The 22,322-nt window shown below is 35.9% G+C and overlaps 2 protein-coding genes across 2 annotated transcripts; both read right to left on the minus strand.

Moving 5' to 3' along the window:
* Window positions 1-130: 130 nt before the first annotated feature.
* Window positions 131-6,583, minus strand: LOC127456280 (outer dense fiber protein 3-B-like). The gene is made up of 7 exons (XM_051724695.1): window positions 6,542-6,583; window positions 5,565-5,681; window positions 5,275-5,478; window positions 5,060-5,161; window positions 4,119-4,240; window positions 3,883-4,023; window positions 131-240 (listed from the first exon to the last, which is right to left on the minus strand). Exons 2-7 carry the CDS (start codon window positions 5,674-5,676, stop codon window positions 148-150), a joined length of 774 nt encoding a protein of 257 aa, XP_051580655.1. The 5' UTR covers window positions 5,677-5,681; window positions 6,542-6,583; the 3' UTR covers window positions 131-147.
* A 2,183-nt stretch (window positions 6,584-8,766) lies between these two features.
* zgc:77752 (uncharacterized protein LOC393862 homolog) lies at window positions 8,767-20,527 on the minus strand. Its single transcript, XM_051724675.1, has 11 exons — window positions 20,304-20,527; window positions 19,415-19,495; window positions 18,316-18,434; window positions 18,091-18,228; window positions 15,392-15,957; window positions 13,617-13,883; window positions 11,701-11,817; window positions 11,314-11,415; window positions 9,878-9,958; window positions 9,588-9,698; window positions 8,767-9,349 (listed from the first exon to the last, which is right to left on the minus strand). The coding sequence occupies exons 1-11, from the start codon at window positions 20,480-20,482 to the stop codon at window positions 9,239-9,241; spliced, it is 1,872 nt and encodes a 623-aa protein (XP_051580635.1). The 5' UTR covers window positions 20,483-20,527; the 3' UTR covers window positions 8,767-9,238.
* Between the last annotated feature and the right edge of the window lie 1,795 nt (window positions 20,528-22,322).

Below are 22,322 nucleotides of genomic sequence, written 5' to 3' on the forward strand. Positions count from 1 at the left end.
TTACTGTAAGAACAGCATCTATAAGCCTTGTTTTATGGAAACGCTATTATTTTACAAGCTTTTATATTGGCAATATTATGAAATGATACAACAGATTGTAACTCATTGCACAAAACAGTTTATTCTGACAGAAATAATCTGTGCTGTTTAGTCAGCACCGTCCACAATTATGGGAGCAATGTACTCAGAGTGATGAATTCCAAAGGAGAAGCTGGGAGCCTTGGTTCCCGTGAAGGTAACCTGTTCACAAAGACAGGAATTAGTTATAGTGGACCAATTCTAGTGGTTTTAGCATAGACCATTTCTAAGTGAGGAAATGCATAGAGGAGACCTGGCTAGTCACCACAGGTTTAGTAGGTTTATTTTTGAAAGTCACTTTCTGTATAGCCACATACTTTAAATCTTGTCTACCAACATGTTTTTTGTATATTTTTACCGAGCTCAATGAACACAATGTGACAACTTTCCCCAATAGCGGGGCATGTTGTCACACTGTATGGGAAAAGTTGTCGCAGTGGAACCTGCTATTAAACGTTATGAACATTTCCCCACCATGGCCAAAACAAAATCTACACCTGCATTAAACAGCCTAGTAACGTTTTTTTAAAATTATTATTATTATTTAGGTAATTTTAAAATGTAAAACAATACATGAGTCACAAAACAATATATGAAACGACAAAAATTGAAAAGGTTACTTTCAAAAATATCAAAACATTGCCAAAAAATATTGCAATTGGTAAATTTTATAAAGTTATAACAACATAAACACGTGACCACCTGAATTTCATGAAAAATACTTGTGTCCTCAGAATGCATTTAAAACTATTGATTAACCCTTAAAGTTCTGAGGGTGTTTTAAAGGTTTCCTGTTTCAGTGGCATACCCAAAATTAAAGGCTTATATCTAGACCAAAAACAAACAAAACAAAAAAAAAAATCAAGGAGGGTCAATTATTTGGTATCATTGTAAAGAAAACTTTGTAATTTTTTAATGATATAGATTATGATTAATTCTGAGACTCTCAGCCTAAGAAACTGCTGAAAAACCACAACAACAACAAAACTTGAGCAAAATGTACTTTTCTCTCCATTTTTTTTATTTGACATTATACAGTGCATTCAGAACATATTCAGACCCCTTCATATTTTCACATTTTGTTATGTTGCAGCCTTATGCTAAAATGCTTTAAATTATAATTTTTTTCACATCAATCTACACCTCATACCCCATAATGACAAAGCAAAAACAAGATTTTTGATAACTTTGCAAATTTATTAAAAAGAAAAAACTGAAATAGCACATTGACATAAGTATTCAGACCCTTAACTCAGTATTTAGTTGAAGCACCTTTGGCAGTGATTACAGCCTCAAGTCTTTTTGGGTATGATGCGACAAGCTTTGCACACCTGGATTTGGGGATTTTCTGACATTCTTCTCTGCAGATCCTCTCAAGCTCTGTCAGGTTGGATGGGGACCATTGGTGGACAGCCAGTTTCAGGTCTCTTCAGAGATGTTCGATTGGGTTCAAGTCTGGGCTCTGGCTGGGCCACTCAAGGACATTCACAGAGTTGTCCCTAAACCACTCTTGCATTGTCTTAGCTATGTGCTTAGGGTCATTGTCCTGTTGTAAGGTGAACCTTCGGCCTAGTCTGAGGTCCTGAGCGCTCTGGACTAGGTTTTCATTAAGGATATCTCTGTATTTTGCTGTGTTCAGCTTTCCTTCAACCCTGACTAGTTCCCCAGTCCCTGCCGCTGAAAAACACCCCCACAGCATGATGCTACCACCACCATGCTTCACCGTAGGGATGGTATTGCACAAGTGATGAGCAGTGCCTGGTTTCCTCCAGACATGACGCTTGGAATTGAGGCCAAACAGTTCAATCTTCATTTCATCAGACCAGAGAATCTTGAGTAATTTAGGTGCTTTTTTATGTGTCTTGCACTGAGGAGAGGCTTCCATCTGGCCACTCTGCCATAAAGCCCAGATCGGTGGAGTGTTGCAGTGATGGTTGTCCTTCTGCAAGTTTCTCCCATCTCCACACATGATCTCTGGAGCTCAACTAGAGTGACCATCGGGTTTTTGGTCTCCTCTCTTACCAAGGCCCTTCTCCCCCGATTGCTCAGTTTGGCCGGGCGGCCAGCTCTAGGAAGAGTCCTGGTTGTTCCAAACTTTTTCCATTTAAGGATGATGGAGGCTACTGTGCTCTTGGGAACCTTCAATGCAGCCGAAATTGTTTGTAGCCTTCCCCAGATCTGTGCCTCGACACGATCCTGTCTCTGAGCTCTGCAGGCAGTTCCTTTGATCTCATGGCTTGGTTTTTGCTCTGATATGCATTTTCAGCAGTAAAACTTTGTATAGATAGGCGTGTGCCTTTCCAAATCATGTCCAATCAATTGAATTTGCCACAGGTGGACTCCAATCAAAGTGTAGAAACATCTCAAAGATTATCCAGGGAAATGGGATGCACCTGAACTAAATATCAAGTGTCATATGATAGGGTCTGAATTCTTATGTCAATGTGATAATTCAGTTTTTTCTTTTTAATAAATTTGCAAAGTTATCAAAAATCTGGTTTTTGCTTTGTCATTATGGGGTATGGAGTGAAGATTCATGTGAAAAAGCAATAATTGAAAGCATTTTAGCATAAGGCTGCAACATAACAAAATGTGAAAAGAATTAAGGGGATATTGAATACTTTCTGAATGCACTGTATATCTCTCGGTGTTACTAATGTGGCTCCAAAAAAGCAAAGGCTTTTTGGTTACCAATCATGTCTACTGTAACAATAATTTTGTGTTGATATGAAAAAAACAAAACAATCAAAAGTTATAGCATTACAAACATAATTTATCCAAGTGTCCAAAAACGTTTCCAAACAAATAAAACATAATAATTGTACATAAGAACTAATTACACATGCAAACACAACAATGACTAAAGGTTTGCATAGCACGCAGACATGATTTTAGTAATGAGATTTCACAAAATGAGTTTCATTCTGTGCCATTTGAGTCATCATTGAGTCTGTATCATGTACTTGGCGCCATGTCCTGGTGGTCATATGTAACATTGTGCTTCATGTGGATTATCTAATGACCTACGCATCCGATTTCCTTGTGTGTGGGTTCATTTGAAAGATAATTGCCTCCTCTATGTAATAACATGTGATATATTATATTCCATTGATTTGTCGTGAAATTATGAGCAAAAATGTGGCATATAAGCAACACCTGTTCACATGAAACATAAATGTCAAAGACATATACTTAGCTATTACTCGCTATATTTTTGTCTGTGAGTAAAACAAATAGGCTGTTTGTATTTCTACTCTTTGAGAGCTTTCCAACAACATATGACACGTCTATTTGATGACTTGATGACCTGATGTTTTTACGGATTTCAATAATATGTACAGTGCAATTTTTTTTTAGAAATGATCAAAAAGGAACTTCTGATTTGTCTGCAAATTTCAAATGGTCATAATGCCTACATGCATTGGAAAGTAGAGCTTCTAAGCTTTCAAACGATACTTATTTTGTGTTGGTCAAGATAGTAGTTATTAATATTTTGACAATAATGTTTTTCTCATGGGCACATGCCAGTGTGTTTTAATTATGTTTGCTTGTTTACCCAAGAGCTACAACAAAAATATGACGATAGTTAAAATTTACTTTGGAAGGTAGAATTTAACAAAAAATATTCTCATTTAAGAAGTTTTTAAATGAAGTGTTTGAAACCAGCATACAAAAACACAAATTGGTGTATTTGTATTTTGACCCCAAATCTTATTGTTACTTGATTTAAGCCCTTGTGACAACTTCCCCATGTGACAACTAGCCCCAGTCTCCCCTATATGTGGGTGATTGTGTGGTACAGACCCTTTCTGGATGGTGAGCTCCAGGTCCTGGTTTCCTGGTAGTGTCTCCAGGCATGAGGTTGCGACCAGTTATGCTGTACTGAGGGGCCCTGTGTTTGTACAAACCAGAGTCCACCACTTGGTAGGTCCCTGGACCTGGAGTCTGAAACAGAGAGGTCAAGAAAACCATTGTTTACATCTTTGCAAACTACACACTAAGAGCCTTGCTTGTAATATGATATCTTGATGTGTCCGCACCTTTTGTAGGTCTTGATGGAAACTGCCGATAGCACTACGACCGGTGAGTGAGATGTTTGGGGCGGCTGTTTTATCAACAACTTTTGGCCCGATCACTGGGGGGAGCAAGTATGCTGCCGGTCCTGGAGACAATAAAAAATGTATGACTCCTGCCAGCGCTGCACTGCGAAGACTAAACGCAGTAACTAAACCTAAATGAGCTCTCTTAGACTATGATCTGTACAGTGACAGATGGGTTTGCCTCAGATTTAGAGAAAATGAGAGACAGATGAGGTTTTTAAGGTTAATGCTCTATCGAGTTTAAAATCAACAAAACCGACCTCCCTACCCTAAACCTAAACCTAACCGATAGTGTCATAAAAAGCAAATGTGAGATGAAAAACACAACCTCATCATTTTGTGGTGCTTCTATGACACTTTGGGCTCACATGTCGACTTGTGTGCTCTTAAGGACTCATACCCCGCTCCTTTACATCACAAGTGCAACGCTCTATCATTTAAGCTACTGTGCAATTTGATTACACACAAACAAGCTTGTAAATGATGTTGGTTATGTAATGCAAATGTTAAAACGAGTCATGTGCTATAGTAAAAGTGTTTAGATGTCATAAGATAACATTGTGTGAGGAACAGGGTGAAAAGTGATTGTTTATGAACTGATAATCTACCGTTTTACTTGTGATTTGTGTGAAAGGGAATAAAAGTTGTTGTTGTAGTGCCTCTAGTGTTCATTTCACCAAACTGCTGCGATACATATAACGAGCCACGTAAAAAACGTGATTCTACAAGACCTGGTTGGAGAAAACCAAAAAGTTTTTTTAAGCTATTTTTCCTGTTTCAGTGTTGGCGTAGTTACTGCGTTTTGGCTTTGGAGTGCATCAGTGTTGGAATGTTCCAGCAACGTTCCACTAGTATCACTGGGCATATCTGTGGGCATCTACCTGGTGTTTGGTCATTACGGAACAATTTAATCCTTGCAGAGAGCGAAAACGCAGGAGCCGATTGATAGGTGGTCTTTGCTGCATTTTCAGGGGAATAACTGCCTAAATAAAAACAAAAAACAGCTGTGACTTCTACATGCAATGTGTCGTTGGTTTACATTTCCATACACATATGAAAAGTATGTCGGTAGATGTGTTTATGGTGTGTTAAAGACCTGGGCCAGGGGTTTGGAAGGGCTTGATATCACTGCGGCGGCCGTACACAGAGTATGCTGGTGTTCCGTCCTGTCCCACTCTGGTGATGTTTGAGGGAACAAGGTATCCAGGCCCTGGGGAACAGTTGGACAGGAATTCATGATGACGTGTGCCGAAGCTAAACGCTGGGCCTTTCTGCATCCGTGGGTCGTGGTTGTTCATTCCTGCACAGAATAGCAAACTCAAAATTGTGATTTACCGAGTGTATTCATTGTAACTTTTATATGTACACGTGTATGCGTTTAAATACCGGTTGCTCCTGGAAGAGCATATGTCGGCCCCGGACTAGTATACATAGCAGCGATGGGACCCTGTGGCCTGTGGGGCCTCCAAGAGCCCACCCATACATCCGCAGGTGACATGACTTCTGTATAGAAAGAAAACATTTTCAAGGTTTTTTCAGAATTACTTAGGTAACAAAGAGGTAAATAAAAATGTTACATTAGTACAATGATGGTACTTTGATTTGTATCATGGTACTGTATTAATACCATATTGTAGCTACTCCAAGGAACTTAAAAGAATACCATGGTACATGTGTATATATATATATATATATATATATATATATATATATATATATATATATATATATACACACTACCGGTCAAAAGTTTTGAAACACTCATTCTTTATTAGTAAGTTTATAAGTAAATTTATATGGTGGCACAATTATATTTTTGTCTGCACTATTTTCTAACATTTAAGCATATGCCTTCATATCAAAAGATTTTTAAGATCATGAGAAATATTTCGGTCAAGTGTTTCAAAACTTTTGACCAGTAGTGTATATATAAAAATAAAATAAAAATAGTATCATGGTACTTTTGGTGTTTTTTTGTTAGTGTAGGCATTTTATTCGCAAAAATCCAGTTTGATTAAACAATAAAATGACTGCTTTATTCAATGCAATAACAGGCCGCCAAAATTCGTCTAAAGAAAATATGCATTTTAACATATATAAATATATGTTACAAAAGTAACACAGTGACTTACCGTAGGTAAAATGTAAAGTTATGTAAAATTATATACAATATATATATATTGTAAGCTATTTAAATCATATAAAGTGTCAATATAGTCTATTATCTCCTCGATTATAAATGCGGCGAAGTCTAAATAAATGAATCACAACAGTTTTCACTGTCATTAAACTCTCTAATTCAGTTAAACGTTATTTGCGCTGTTTACTTGCAACATCTTCAAAAAACATCGCAAAAGTCGCACCTGAAGAGCTCTGATCAAGCAGCTACTGCAACTGTTTTTGATACTTTATGATTGTTTTCTTATGCATCGCTATGACGCCGTCGCCATGGTGATGTGCTTTGATGTCCGTTTGAGTGACATTCCAGTGGTGAGAAGGGATGATAGCTGCTATGTCCATGTCTACATGCAAATCCAGAATAACTCATGTAATATCGTTAATTATTAAGCAACTAAATTCAACAAGTACTCTCTAAGGAAATTATGTTTTGAATGTTAGTTAAATACACGATCCGTCTATCTGGTAACACTTTACAACAAAGTTACATTAACATGAACTAACAATGAACAATACTTTTACAGAATTTCTTAATCTAGGTTAATGTTAATTTCAACATATAGCCTAGTAATACATTTTTAAAATCAAAAGTTTTATATGTTAACATTAGTTAATGCACTATGAACTAACATTAACCAAGATTAAGAATTGCTGTAAAAAATATATATATTGTTCATTTTTAGTTTATGATTACACCTAATGCATTAACTGATGTTAACAAATGGAACCTTACTGAAAAGTGTTACCCTGCATACACATGCTTTTACTCAGTGCAACACATAAAAGGAATATTCCAGGTTCAATACAAGTTAAGCTCAATCAGCAGCATTTCTGGCATAATGTTGATTACCACCAAAAAATTATTTCAGACTCGTCCCTCCTTTTCTTTAAAAAAAGCAAAAATCTGGGTTACAGTAAGGCACTTACAATGGAAGTGAATGGGGGACAATCAGTAAATGTTAAAATACTCACTGTTTCAAAAGTATAGCCACAAGATGTAAACAGTATGTGTGTAAACATGATTTTAGTGTGATAAATCACTTAATAACCTTTCTGTGTAAAGTTATAACCAATTTTACAACTTTGTTGCCATGTAACATCATGACTATTAAAGGTATAGTTCACCCAAAAATGAAAATTCGGTGATTGTTTACTCACCCCTGTGTTGTTGTAACCCTATATGACTTTCCTTCTTTTTCTGAACACAAAGGGAAATTGTGAATAAGTGTTGTGCTCAGTGATGTCATACAATGGCAGTTTATGGTGACCACCTCTCCAAGCTTCAAAAGAACACAAAAGTATAATTCAGAAGTCTAATAAATTATTCCATGAGACTCATGATTGTTATGAAAGCATACAATAAGATTTGGTGAGAAACAAACTGAAATCTAATGTATTTTTTAGTGAAAATGTTCACTGACCGTTGATCTCCTGTGCGCGTTCATGATAGGGCACGAGAGCAACAGTTCACACAGCCCCCTTGTGACATTGGGGCGTTCAAGTGAAAACTTGTTTTGTTTATCTAAAAGCAGGTCCTCCACAGCGATAGTGACAACAGAACACAACACAGCTACACAAAACAGAGAACAGAACTTACTAAACATGTCTGAAGAGTTTGTAGACGAAGAATTGATGCATTTCTGTGCCCAGCCTTATTTTTTTCAACGGAACAGATAATGTTCCATTATCATTTTATTTACAACATTTGTTCCAAACCTTTAAATAATGTTAGCCAAAGTTGTTGGAACGTTCCCTGTTAGGTGGGCCAATGTCGCGAGGGGTCTGTGTGAACTCTTGCTCTTGTGCCCTATCATGAACGCGCACAGGAGATCAACGGTCATTGAACATTTTCACTAAATAATACATTCGATTTCACCTTATCGTATGCTTTCATAACAATCATGAGACTCATGGAATAATTTATGACTTCTGAATTATACTTTTGTGTTCTTTTGAAGCTTGAAGAGGTGGTCACCATAAACTGCCATTGTATGACATCACTGAGCGCAACATTTTTCACAATATCTCCCTTTGTGTTAAGAAAAAGAACGAAAGACATATAGTGTTATAACAACACAGGGGTGAGTAAACAACCACTGAATTTTCATTTTTGGGTGAACTAATTCTTTAACTAAAAGTTAATCTGCCTAGAACAGTAGTCTGCCACAAAAATTACAATTTAATTAACTTTACAGCTCAAATAATGCATAAGAATTTTTTGCTTTTTACCGTATACATTTTTTGCTTCTTTTTAAAGAAAAGGAGGGATGAGTCTGAATTATTTTTGTGATCAACGTTATGCCACAAATGCTGTCAATTGAGCTTATCTTGTGTTGAACCCGGAATATTCCTAATCATTGATTCAAAGGTGCAACCAGTAAACAAAAGTTTGCCTAAAACCTACAGTGGCTCCAAAAAAGTATTTGGACACTTACAATCTGATACATGTAAAAATGTATGAATGTCATTGCATTAAAAACAACGTAACAAAACAAGTGGCATTCATTTTAAAGACAGATAGCAAACATACACTTTTCAAGCAAAACATTTTACAAAAGGAAGTTTATTCGATTTTAAAAGATAAAACAATAAAAGTGCTGTTTAAAATTACATCATCTTATCGTCTTGAGATGATTATGAAACTAAGAAAATATGCTCTGATAAAAGGTCTTGCATCATTTGTTTGCAGACTTACCACTTGCTTTGATATTATGTTATTCAGTGAAATTAAATGTATACATTTCTAATTATCCAAAAGAGTCCATAATACTTTTTATAGCCACTGTACATACTGAAACACAAATGAATTAACCGATCACTCAATTAACCAAACAATGGTTCTTTATACACATCTCTTTAATAGTTTAATGCTGTCAGTGTTCTCAGCACTGTGTTGAAGTATTCAGGTGGTGGTTGTGTAGGTTAAGTTCTCTCATTGTAGCTCTGAGGACCCGAAACAAGGTGCTGTTTCTCTCTGTTTCCTCTGGAGGGCGCTGTCACAAGGTAAAGCATACAAAAGGTTGTTCATTTTATGACCTTGAGTACTAAAGTGAAAAAAATAAAAATAAAAATAGCACATTAATACACACAGATGTTTGTTTTACTGTATTTTCTAAACCCTAAACCTAACCCCCACACAAACCTTTTTGCAACCATGTTGTTCATTTAAATATGATTAGAACATTTATTAAGGCATTTCCCCCAAACACACCCACACATACACACACTTACTCTTGTCAAAGCCCGAATGAGTCTCTGTAGTATAGAATGTTCAAACTGTGGACATCGAGCGGCGACCTGACCCACACAGACCAGCAAACAGCAGATAGTGTGTCGCTGTGACTAATGCACAAACACACACCACACAGAGCAATATGTTAGATACAGCACATATGTAAGAGGCATATTTTATAATTTGCACACACACACACACAAAAACAACATGATATGCACATAATAAATGCACACAGGGAAATAGAAGTAGTTGTATTCTGTCCGGTTGGCTCAGGTCAGACTCTCACCTTGTGCAGTGTGTTAAGAGGATTTTGTGCAGGCCAGGTTGAGGTCAGCCTCTCGATGTCATCTTTATTCAGAATGGGGTCCTGTTATGACAAAGCAGTTAAACTATTTTGGTAACACTTTCTATGAAGCCCATATTTATAATGCATTGTAAAGGCATTATAATGCATTAGTAATGTCTCAAAATGCACCTTATAATATGTTATAACGTTTCATTAATGATTGTAACCGCAATTGTAATACATTATAATACTTACCTATTCATAGTTATACTTTAGAGCATAATGCGTTATAACACAAGCAACATTTAATTTATCTGCAGAAGTTATAATGTATTTTATATATTTGTAATATATATATATATATATATAATAGGAATATTTTAAGTAAAGTGACAAAAGCAGTGTCTTCTTATAAACATCCATAAGATATTTTAAGTGGTTATAAGACATTAGAAGTCATGCTGGAAGTTATATACAGTACATTACACATGCACAAAATACAAAATAACACACATTCAATGTACATTTTGAGATATTACAATAAACACTTGTAATGCTACAAGGTTAAAATATATCAGAAACTCTCTCTCTTGAAAATAAAAAAAATGTATGTTGATCACACATGAAGCCGATCTTCTTGGATGTAAACACACCCAAGAATATAAAAATAAATACTGGACTCTATTCAATAAACTTCAATGTTTGTGCATCTTATTTTTTAATTAACTTCCTTTATATAAGTGTGACTTGTAATGTATTGTATGTTATAAGTTTATGTTATAGCTTTTGTAACTTTACTTAAAGCAGTCAAAGAGCACTTATAATATAATCACTTCATAACGTCTTTTGACTGTTTACACATACAGCACTAATGCGATTAACTTTATGAAATTAAAATTGGATGTTGCTTGTGTTATAATGCATTATACTCTAACGTATTATGAATAGGGGAAATCTTATGTATTACATCTGTAGTTATACTTATTTATGAGACGTTATAACTTATTATAATGTGTATTATGAGGCATTATGAATTCAGTATAATGCATTTATAATGCCTTTATAATGCCTTTATAATGCATTACAGATATGGGCTTCATAGAAAGTGTTACCACTATGGTACATGACAATGCAATGTTTAAAGGTATAGTGTGTCATTTCTGCACCACTAGGGTGACTAAATGGAATTTATATTAATAATGATATATCTACAGTATGTAAAGTTGGGATGGGAGAAAATGACATGCACACTTCAGCTTTAACTCATTTTAAATATATTTTAAAAACATTTTACAATTTAAAAAAAAGTTTATTGTTTTCCATCAACTATTATTAAACTAGCTATTTTCCCTGCTGTATTGTCAAACTGCACACAGTTAAGTGGCAGAGTCTGACATCCTATTTCATATCTGGATTACCATCCTGTGACCTCTGACCTTTAGTTTGTCCAGCCAGGTCCATAATAGTGTGCTGAGAACAACTGGATCTGCCTCCATGATGAGTGTAGCCCAGCCACATTCACTCAAGTTCATCTCATCCTGGAAAACAATCAAATGGGTTCAAATCTCTTCTAATTTCACCACATCCCTTTAATTACTGCAGTTACCTTCCTGAAACAGCACTTTAAAAAATATTATAATTTAATCATTTATTTTAAATGATTATCATTATTTCATTATTAATAATGATTATTATTTAAAATGTGTCATTTATTTTATTAAAAAATTATTTTGTTAGTAGTGATTTTTTTTTCTTTTTTCAGATTTCATCTTTTCATCAGTCACAGTCAATTTGAAATATTTTTCAAGTCATGCACATTGTACCTGCAACATTGCTGCCCTGTTCAACACTGTGTTCACTGGAGGATGCTGTTGTGCCATTGCTTGAGCCACAGCTTTAGATGTTAACTCTTGTTCCAATGTGTGATCTTCCCTTCGAAGCTTAAAACAAAAGTTTGCTTTATAAAATATTTTGCATACAGAACATTCGTGCTTTAAAATATTATATTTCTCATGCATATCTTTTAATTTTGGGGTGAAATATGAGCCTGGCATGAGATCCCAGCTAACAGGGAATCTTCTCAGAATTTTATGAAAAAAAAAAAAGTTTTTTGCAGTAACGTTGATAGAACGTTTTTTCAACCTTTTCTGTTGGTGATAAACGTTAGCATGGAACGTTCTTTAAATGTTACTACATTGTAAAAAAAATATTTCCACAATTTGTCATCACAACTTTTTTTCTTGAGTCAAATTTATACTTTATACATAATTTGTGTTTCTGTTGAGCAAACTAAGTGAATTACAAGTGATAAATTATTATATAAATAAATATCTATAAATAAATAAAATTTAGAATTGACAAATAATAATAATAATAATGTCTAGATAATAACAAATAATGTCTAGTCGAAAAGTACGAAAGCGACACTTGTGTGGCACTATAACTCACTAAGTTAAATTGGAGACAAATTTAGTACTTGAACAACATGAATATAAGCAATGTTCCAGGTGGAACATTGAAAGAATGTTCCAGCAACGTTTTGTATAATGTTTTAATAACCCTTGAAAAACATTGAGAGAACGTTTCTGTAACAAGAGCATGAAAAGTCCTAAGAACATTCTTCAGAACGTTTTTATAACTAAGGAAGAACGTTGAGAAAACATTTGCATAATGAGGACATTTAACGAGCCATTCATTTTTTGTATAGCGTTTTAATAACCATTGAAAAGCACTGAGAGAGAGTTTCTGTAGCAAGAGCATGGAATGTTCTAATACATTTCAGCAGAACGTTCCTATAACTAAGGAAGAACGCTGAGAAAATGTTTGCATAATGAGGACATTTAACTATCCATTAACGTTTTGTATAACGTTTTAATAACCATTGAAAAACACTGAGACAGCGTTTCTGTAACTGAATGTTCTAATAACTTTCTGCAGAATGTTCCTATAACCAAGGAAGAACATTGAGAAAACGTTTGCATACTGAGAAAATTGAACGTTCCAGTAACGTTTTAATAACCATTGAAAAACGTAGAGAATGTTTTTATAAAGAGAGTATGGAATGCTCTAATAACTTTCTGCAGAACATTCCTATAACCAAAGAAGAACATTGAGAAAACGTTTGCATACTGAGAAAATTGAACGTTCCAGTAACGCTTTAATAACCACTGAAAAACGTAGAGAAAGTTTTTCTAACGAGAGTATGGAACGTTCTAATAACATTCTGCAGAACGTTTCTATAACTAAGGAAGAACGCTGAGAAAATGTTTGCATAATGAGGACATTTAACGATCCATTAACGTTTTGTATAACATTTTAATTACCATTGAAAAACATTGAGACAGCGTTTCTGTAATGGAATGTTCTAATAACTTTCTGCAGAATGTTCCTATAACCAAGGAAGAACACTGAGAAAACGTTTGCATACTGAGAAAATTAAACGTTCCAGTAACGTTTTAATAACCGTTGAAAATCGTAGAGAACGTTTTTATAAAGAGAGTCTGGAACGTTCTAATAACGTTTTACAGAACGTTCCCATAACCAAGGAAGAACGTTAATACAAAAAACTGACGTTTTAGAGCTTAGAACTTTCAGAAATAACGTTTTTACAACCTAATGCTAACGTTAGGAAAACGTTCTTAGAACATAAAATTGTTAGCTAGGAATCTCCCCTTTGAATCAAGACATTTTGGGGAGATGTTGACATAATAGAGGACTTATTCTTTGCTTTCATACTGACCTCCAAGCTTGAGTTGAACTTTAGGACAGCCGGAGGTTTCTTTGCCGTATACTTTGTCTTCTTGCTCGCAGTCTCATTACTCGGATGAGGTGCTGATGGTGGAATGGAGGCTTGTTTATCTGTTGATCCATTGCACTGGTCTGTCTGTAGGGTCCTGCCATTGCCGTTCTGTTGGGAATCTGTTATTCTCTGATCTTGACTGATTAGTCCATTGCAGACTTGTGGGTCTCCACCAGATTTAGGAGAGTACTGTGTACAAGTGAAATCCTTGTAGAAACAACAGGATTCTGTGTGTCATTTTCAGGCAGTTTCACAACATGTGTTCATATGATTTCAGAAAAGAAAGTCAGCCGAGATTATATTTTGAACACATCACTTATAACGTCAGAGTGTCACTGCATGTTGATTGAGGTCAAAAAAGTAAACACCTAAGCACAGAAAAGTCTGAAGAATGTTGCTCTTAAAATGATCTACATTTATTGTAATTTCAAGTACCTGTATTAAATGATCTTCAGATGTGCGAATGATCTACATTTATTCATTTACATTTACTTAATTAACCGAAACTGTTAACCAAGGCAAAAACACATCTGTGTTACATAAGGGTCATTGACATATAAGGTTGTCTGAGATGATACAAATTAGAAATCTTTTATAAATCTAGTTTAAACATGTATCAAGTTCATGGTATGTTGGTTTCATTTTGAAAAACATTATAGCATTTTCTATAATTATTATTATTTGTTTTTTTTATGATGTTTAAAAATGCAAAATGTGTTGTAACCATCAAGTAAAATACTTTACTTACATCTTGAATACATGTGAGTGTACTCAATCATTATTTTTAAAGTCTTTAATCATATATATATATATATATATATATATATATATATATATATATATATATATATATATATATATATGTTTTACAAATATCAATATTTTTGAGTCATGAATATAAGTTTTCTTTGGGGTACTCTATTTGACCTGAACAAAATATCATATTTTCATTTTTTTTTTTATTTAAAGACAGGTAATGTAAATATGGTGATATAAAAGGTGATTTACATACGTGATATATACTACAAAAAATAAAAATAATAATAATAATAATAATTATATATATATAATATATATAATAATCTTAATAAATATTTTGGTCTTGTTTTCCAGTAAAAATATCTAAATATAAAAAAAAGATATAATTTTTTGATAAAATATTATGTATAAAATATAAGATAAACTTTATGCTTAAAACTAGAAAAAAAAAATGCCAATGTGGTAAGAAAATTTTTTACTTTCAAGCATAAACCACTATATTTGGTTATATCTATCTGTAAACAAGACAAAATATCTTATGCAATTTTGCATGTCAAGTAAATGTATCTTGTTTTAAGACTGTTAAGATATTTTTTTACTGGAAATCAAGACAAAAATACTAATTAAGGAAATAAGTTTTTGCAGTGTGTATACAGTATACTGTATTTATATATAATCATTTTCTTAATTAGTATTTTTATCTTGTTGTCAGGTATAAATATCTGAATATTAAAAAAAGATATAATTAATTGACAAGCAAAATGGCATAAGATATTTAGTATTTAAGATAGATAAACTTTATGCTTAACAAAATCAATAAACACCTATAAACAAGTGACGAAGGGGTCGGCATGTTCTCAACTTTAATTTTTTATATAGTGAGACCGGTCTTGTGTCTATAGACTTTATAGTAATCAAATATAAAGTATTGCTGTTAAAAACTGATTGTCTCTCACCTCAGTGACGATAACTTTGCTGAGATCTGATTCACTGTAGCTACGTTTATTGAGAAGGATCTCCCTTTTCCTTTCCAAGAACCCAAATGGCTCATCCCAGGACTCGCAGGAGAACGTTCTGCAGGAGCCTCTGCTCTCCCTCAATACTGGCAGGTTCCTCTTTGAAAGTGTGTCCCTCACGGCCTTCCTTACAGCCAAAATGGTAGCCCTCTTCTCCATTTCTCTCTGGACCTCTGGAGGACATGATGCCCCTTGGGTTAAAGCTATCAGCATTCTGCAGAGGACGTGTAGGATCTTGGGCGTGTGTGCGAGGGTGCGGGCCTCTTCCCCATGCAGCAGAAGAGCCTGGCGCTGGAGGTACTGCTGCAGACTGAAGGTGGAACCGTGTCGCATGTTCAGGCATGGGAACTGGGCCAACTGGGAGCCCACCAGCCGGGCAAAATCAAACACCAGATTGATCTGTGACCGAGTCTGGATTGAGCGAGGTCGTTTGATCCGAACGTAGTGGACTGCTTCACTGGCACTGATTCGACTCGTGTACACCAGAAAGCAGGCAATGAGAACACCTGTCCAGCAGAGCAAATATTAGGGACTTCTAGAATCTAGAATGTGTTGTTCACATAGAACCTCAAACTGAATTTAGAATGAAGGTGATGATGTATGTTAAAGGGATAATTCACCCAAAAATGACAATTCTGCTATTATTTACAACAGTTCATAGTGACCGCATCTGTCAAGTAACCAAGTAAACCAATTAACATCAAATATGACTCATTTGCCATGTCATTTGAAGCCATAAAATCACTTTGTGTGAAATCTCATTCTCCAATATGTTTATTATAACTGACACTTTGCGATCGGTCATGTGACATGCAAGAACCGATGGCTTTTGATATAAATTTAATCAAACCTGGCGCAACATGCCATTGGCATGTTGGCATGAATGACCTCTTTGGTGGAGGGGAGATTATCATTAAATAATTACTAAAACATTGGTCCTGTATGACTTTTTTATTTTAGTCATAATTTCTGTCTTTTACAGAAGAAAATCCTTTAAATTTCCAGTTGTCAATATTTCATCATGTCATATTTATTCATTTTAGTCTATTTTACTAAATTTGACCAAAGCGGCATATAATTTTAGTCAACAAAATTAACATTTTAGTTTATGATAATGTGCAAATAAAACAAAACAAACATGTATTAACCCCTCAAACTTTGGTGCGTTTTTGGGCTGGCGCCCGCAATTTTTTCACACTCAAATTTAAAAGCTCACTATTTACACAGACTGTGAACTGTGAAAAATTCTCTAATTTTTTCAGAAATCCCTCCAAATAAAAAAAAAAAAGACTTTTGTTGTTGTTGTCCTAAATTTGTAAACATGCTATTTTGGTTCTGTTCGCTCTACCTCGCTTTGAAAAGTCTTATTATATTCCACTAGATGGCAGTAAGCACTAGAAAAAATATTTTTTTCTCTATCACATTCCATCACAATATACAGATCTGAAATGTAGGTGGCACTTTAGCACATTTTAGCCCTCACAGATGTGCTCGTCCATAGACATTCAGTCTAATTTTCAGTTCATGCACCACACTGGTTATTGCATTGAATATCTCGGCCTCTGAGTGGACTAGAAACTCAATTTAAGTGTCATTAGAAAGCTGAGATCCTCCCCTTTGTGATGATTTTATCATCAATAGTCAATAACAAATATTTCCGATGATTTGTTTAGCATGCTTTTCCTGCTGGATGGCCTCTAACATATAACATTGGATTATTCACACAAGCAAGCTCACAGACAAGTAAAAAATAATTTTAGAAATTTTAGAAAACTGCATAAGGTAAAAGCATATATAAAGTTTTTGGCTACTTAGGGCTTACAGCAGCAGTGATCGGCGCATGAAAGAGACATTTGTATTTGATGACTTACAGAAATCACATTTCACTTTGTGATTATTTTGAAAACCTTTAGAACTGTGGTAATAGGGCAACAAAATAAACTGTACGGTTACATTCCTGAAAATGAGAGCTTTCATTTGATATATGACTTGTCCATTTAGGTCTTATGTGAAAGACTTTTATTTTCATATAAATATTTCTACCTCGTTACCTCTAGGGGGTGCTAATTTTCAACGCGAATGTTTTGAGGCTTTATTTTGTTATTTTAAGTAACATAACTTGGTTAAGATGGTTATCTCTGAAAAGTTCAGATTCTAAGCTTTCAAATGATACCTCACATGCCTGACTTATGTATACGGAAATGTTAACGTTTTAAGCGTAAACTTTTTTCGCGATATAACGCCCGCTTTGGACCTGCGGGTCCTACAGAACCAAACGTTCAAATACTTCGAAAAAAATATATAAACTATTTACAATTATTTAAACGTATCTTTAACAAAATTAAATAAAAATATTTTATGTTTTATTCATTTAATTTTGTTAAAAATTGCACAGTTGGATTTATTGGAATTTTGTTATGAAATTGCAATGTGAAAAAAAAATATATATATATATATATATATATATATATGAGCTTGAAAGACACTTAAATAGAATAAAGAGCTGTGAAGATTCTTCAGTGTTTCTCCTACTGGGTTCCACAGAAAACATAAAAGTATATGGGTTTGGAACAACATGAGGGTGAGTAAATAATGATAGACTTTCCATTTTTGGGTGAACAATTTCTTTAATTTGCAACCTGTCCTGCCGAGGCCTGCATGGCAATGTACAGCCACCTTCCCCTGCTGAACAGAGAACGCCAGCACCTTCACAGCATCCAACATCCCCTCCAGAGACGACACCCCATGATCAGACATCCCAAAATTATAGAAGTAAACTGCCAGAAGAATATAATTCAAAAGCAATAGCTGTCATTCATATATTCATATAAGGTGATTTATAAATATGTTTATCTGTGACTCACTTTGGCTGTCCATAAAGACCTGCGGTGAATATGTGAAGCCACTGTCAGGCTCCAGTGCAGGGCCGCAGTGAGCATGCTCCCCGGGAAGCTGCATGTTAATGATGGATTTAATGTTCAACCTGCAAGAATGTACACAGACAGACTTACAAAAATTGTATCCACTGAAAAAGACTCCACATCCAATCTTAAGAAGCATTTGGAAGTTCTGTTTGTTCTCTAAATATAAAGTATTTAATGACAAACATTTCAGAGTGCATTCACATGCAACTTTGTTCTTTTACACCATGCAAATGCACTTCTGAACCTTCTCGTGAATAATTATAAGGAAGCACAAATCATACATCTCTACATGATATCAAGAGACATTCTCTCATTATTGCTTTCAAAGCTGGATGATAAAAAGTCCAATACCTATTCCTGATTTTCTAAATAACTATTCTTTTAAAACTTCTTGATAACATTATTTTTATGCTCCTTTAAGCACGTTTTTTTCTCAATAACTGACTTATATCAGTTATCTGTTTGATTTTATGTTTACTAATGTTTAAAAGGAGTGTTGATTGGTTCTTAATACGTTTAAAATTAATGTTAAGATTGTCATCAAAATATGCAATGGGTAATCCAAAAGTAATCAGATTTATTACCCAAAAAGTATAATGTACAAGATTAACAGATTACAATTTAAATCGTGTTATTTGTGCATGTTAAAAGTGCTAAAAGGTGATAATAAATATGTAAAAAAAAAAAAAAAAGATTTTTTTTTTTAAACTTTGATGTCCATACAGCACCTAAAATAATATAGACTTCCCCTTAAAAAAAAAAAATTACATTTTTTTTTTTTTAAAGTTCATAGACACATTACTTGTGAACTTCCCAAATACACATTACCACACAGTACCACCCATCAAAATAAAAGTCCTCAAAATACCATGTAATCCGTTACAAAATAAATCAATAAGGCCTACGTATTTAACATAAATTCAGAAAGATTTACTCAGCATGCAAACATAAAAATATCGGAATAAATTTGACACCCTAGCAATCCAGAAAAACTGCTATATTTGACAACTTATTTAGATTCTATTAAAAATGTGCTCACCTTTTGAACTGCTCTATGATGCTGTATCTTTTGATAAGATGTGTAGAAGGTCGTGCCATTGCAATAATATCATCGGTCACCCTGAATACAAAGTGATAAATAATATGCAGTAAAATTATGCATGGTTGTATTAGTATATACTTGTGAGTCAAAGAAAGCTGGGATTATTTCACTAGGTGTCACAATACCATAAAGGATAGTTAACCCAAAAATTAACTCTCCCTCATGTTGTTCCAAAAACCATATGACTTTCTTTCTTCCGTGGAACACAAAGGGAGATGGTTTTGTGAGGCAGTATGTTAGCCTCAGTCACCATTCACTGCAACTTTTTTTCCAAACAATGAAAGTGAATAGTGACTGAGACCTAACATCTCCTTTTTGTTCCATAGAAGAAAACATGAGGTTTAAAGAATAGTTCACCCAAAAAAGTTTGTGTTTAATTCAAATATGGCACTTTTAGATGCATCACGCCATTTTTGACAAACATCATATGTATAGCGATGTGTCGTAACCAATCGTGCAGCGGAGAGCAAGATTTCTAGTGAATATTAGTCTGTTGTGTAGTCTGTACACAAAGCTATCAAATAGCTTCAGAAGACTTGGAATAGAGATATTGCTATATTAATTGCTTCCTTATTGATATTTTACATTCAAAAATGCATTTCAGTGTTCAAATTTACACTTGAGTCTTTGCATAAATGAAAGATTGCCTTTTTGTTTTTCTTTATTCTTTATTCACTTTCCCAGTTTCTGTTCTGTTCTCTCACTGCATTTTAAATGCTGAAATCTCGTCAGTGTGCAAAAGATGTGCACCAATCAGAATGGTAAATTACGTAAACGTCACAAAATGTGAGTAAAAAAATTAAAATAGAAACGCTTTAGGACTCACCAGCTTGAGAACACGCCCTTAATGGCCTGCTGGCTCGTACTCCAGCATGCCGGACCCTCATAGCGGCAGTCCCTACCCCCACAGGCCAGGAGACAGATGATTTTAGGAGGGATCGCTTTCACCAGACTCTCCCTGGCCTGGGAGTATGAGGGCCTGGGAATTGAAACCTGTGGTGTCATGGACGAGAGGAGAGGAGAGGAAAGGAGAGGGGAGGAGAGCGGGAAGGGGAGAGGAGGAGAGAGGAGAGGAGAGGAGAGGAGAGAGGGGAGGGGAGGAGAGGAGAGGAGAGAGGGGAGGGGAGGAGAGAGGGGAGGAGATGAGAGAGTGGAGGGGAGGAGAGAGGAGAGGAGAGAGGGGAGGAGAGGAGAGGAGAGGAGAGAGGGGAGGGGAGGGAAGCGGGAAGGGGAGAGGAGGAGAGAGGAGAGGAGAGGAGAGGAGAGAGGGGAGGGGAGGAGAGGAGAGGAGAGGAGGGGAGGAGAGAGGTGAGGAGAGAGGGGAGGAGAGGAGAGGAGAGGAGAGGAGAGGAAAGGAGAGAGGGGAGGGGAGGAGAGAGGAGAGGAGAGAGGAGAGGAGAGGAGAGGAGAGGAGAGGAGAGGAGAGAGTGGAGGGGAGGAGAGAGGCAGAGGGGAGAGGAGGAGGAGAGGAGAGAGGGGAGGAGAGAGGGAGAGGGGAGAGGAGAGGAGGAGAGGAGAGGAGAGGAGGGGAGAGGAGAGGAGAGGAGGGGAGGAGAGGAGAGGAGAGGAGAGGAGAGAGGAGAGAGGGGGAGAGGAGAGGAGAGAGGGGAGGAGAGGAGAGAGTGGAGGGGAGGAGAGAGGCAAGGGGAGAGGAGGAGAGAGGGGAGGGGAGGAGAGAGGGGAGGGGAGAGGAGAGGAGAGGAGAGGAGAGAGGGGAGGGGAGGAGAGAGGAGAGGAGAGGAGAGGAGAGGAGAGGAGAGAAGAGAGGGGAAGGGAGGAGAGAGGGGAGGGGAGGAGAGAAGAGGGGAGAGGAGAGGAGAGAGGTGAGGGGAGGAGAGAGGGGAGGAGAGGAGAGAGTGGAGGGGAGGAGAGAGGAGAGGAGAGGAGAGAGGGGAGGAGAGGAGAGGAGAGGAGAGAGTGCAGGGGAGGAGAGAGGCAAGGGGAGAGGAGGAGAGAGGAGAGGAGAGAGGGGATGGGAGGAGAGAGATGAGGGGAGTGGAGGAGAGATGGGAGAGGAGAGGAACTAAAAGCAAATGACTGTGTATATTTGAACTAATGGCTTATACTCAGCAGACTTCAGTTTGAATGTGATATATTTTGGAAAATAAGCACAGGAAATCTACAGACCGGAATAAGGCAGAGAGATAGTAAACATGCAAACAGTCAAAGACAGGATTGCGCTACATAGGTCATTTTTCTCATTGCACAATAATAAAAAATAAAAAATTGGTTCGAAAATAGTATTTCAGAACACTCAAATTATACATACAACAATTAATCACTGTGCCGGCACTACATTTGCTGACCTACATGTATAGCTTTAGGGCTGATCCGCAGCTCTGTACTGTTCTCAGTCTATATTGATAATTCTAGTATTACCAGCCAAAATACTGACTTACCCATTTGGATCCACTGAAAAAAGATCATGTGTTTTAGTTGTATGGTTTATGTGTAGATAGCATGACAAACATGAAGAGAGTATCCAACATGACTGCTGCATTCAGGCACATGTGCGTATCTCAAAGCTGACCCAGCTATTAGTTTCTAATCCTTATTAAGTGTCATAAATACATTAGTGGAAAGACATATGGTTCATATAGTAAGCCTAATTATATAACATGATCTGTCAAGGTGTAAAAGAACTACCTAACATTTACACATTTTTTAGACTGATTGATAAACAAGAGAGACATGTAAATTATATGCTGTTGGCAGGTTTGTCTGGTTGCTGGATGAATGATTACTTTGTGCCAGTCTTGGCTGATTCTGATGCTAAAAGACCATGCAAAACGATGGCCTTATTCATCATGTTAGAAATGCATTACCAAAATAGTTGTGTTGGCAT

Source organism: Myxocyprinus asiaticus, chromosome 18 (genome assembly GCF_019703515.2).
Source record: "Myxocyprinus asiaticus isolate MX2 ecotype Aquarium Trade chromosome 18, UBuf_Myxa_2, whole genome shotgun sequence".
Lineage (NCBI taxonomy): Eukaryota > Metazoa > Chordata > Actinopteri > Cypriniformes > Catostomidae > Myxocyprinus > Myxocyprinus asiaticus.

What these genes read in the sequence shown, in the direction of transcription:
- LOC127456280 (XM_051724695.1), bottom strand. Translation starts at nt 5,676, where the DNA reads ATGTCACCTGCGGATGTATGGGTGGGCTCTTGGAGGCCCCACAGGCCA. An exon ending in CTTCCAAACCCCTGGCCCAG is followed by an intron (nt 5,162 to 5,274) that starts GTCTTTAACACA and finishes GTTTTTATTTAG; the next exon opens with GCAGTTATTCCCCTGAAAAT. An exon ending in GAGCTCACCATCCAGAAAGG is followed by an intron (nt 241 to 3,882) that starts GTCTGTACCACA and finishes CTTTGTGAACAG; the next exon opens with GTTACCTTCACGGGAACCAA.
- zgc:77752 (XM_051724675.1), bottom strand. Translation starts at nt 20,482, where the DNA reads ATGACACCACAGGTTTCAATTCCCAGGCCCTCATACTCCCAGGCCAGG. An exon ending in ACAGGGCAGCAATGTTGCAG is followed by an intron (nt 11,416 to 11,700) that starts GTACAATGTGCA and finishes ATTGTTTTCCAG; the next exon opens with GATGAGATGAACTTGAGTGA. An exon ending in CCTGGCTGGACAAACTAAAG is followed by an intron (nt 9,959 to 11,313) that starts GTCAGAGGTCAC and finishes TTGTCATAACAG; the next exon opens with GACCCCATTCTGAATAAAGA.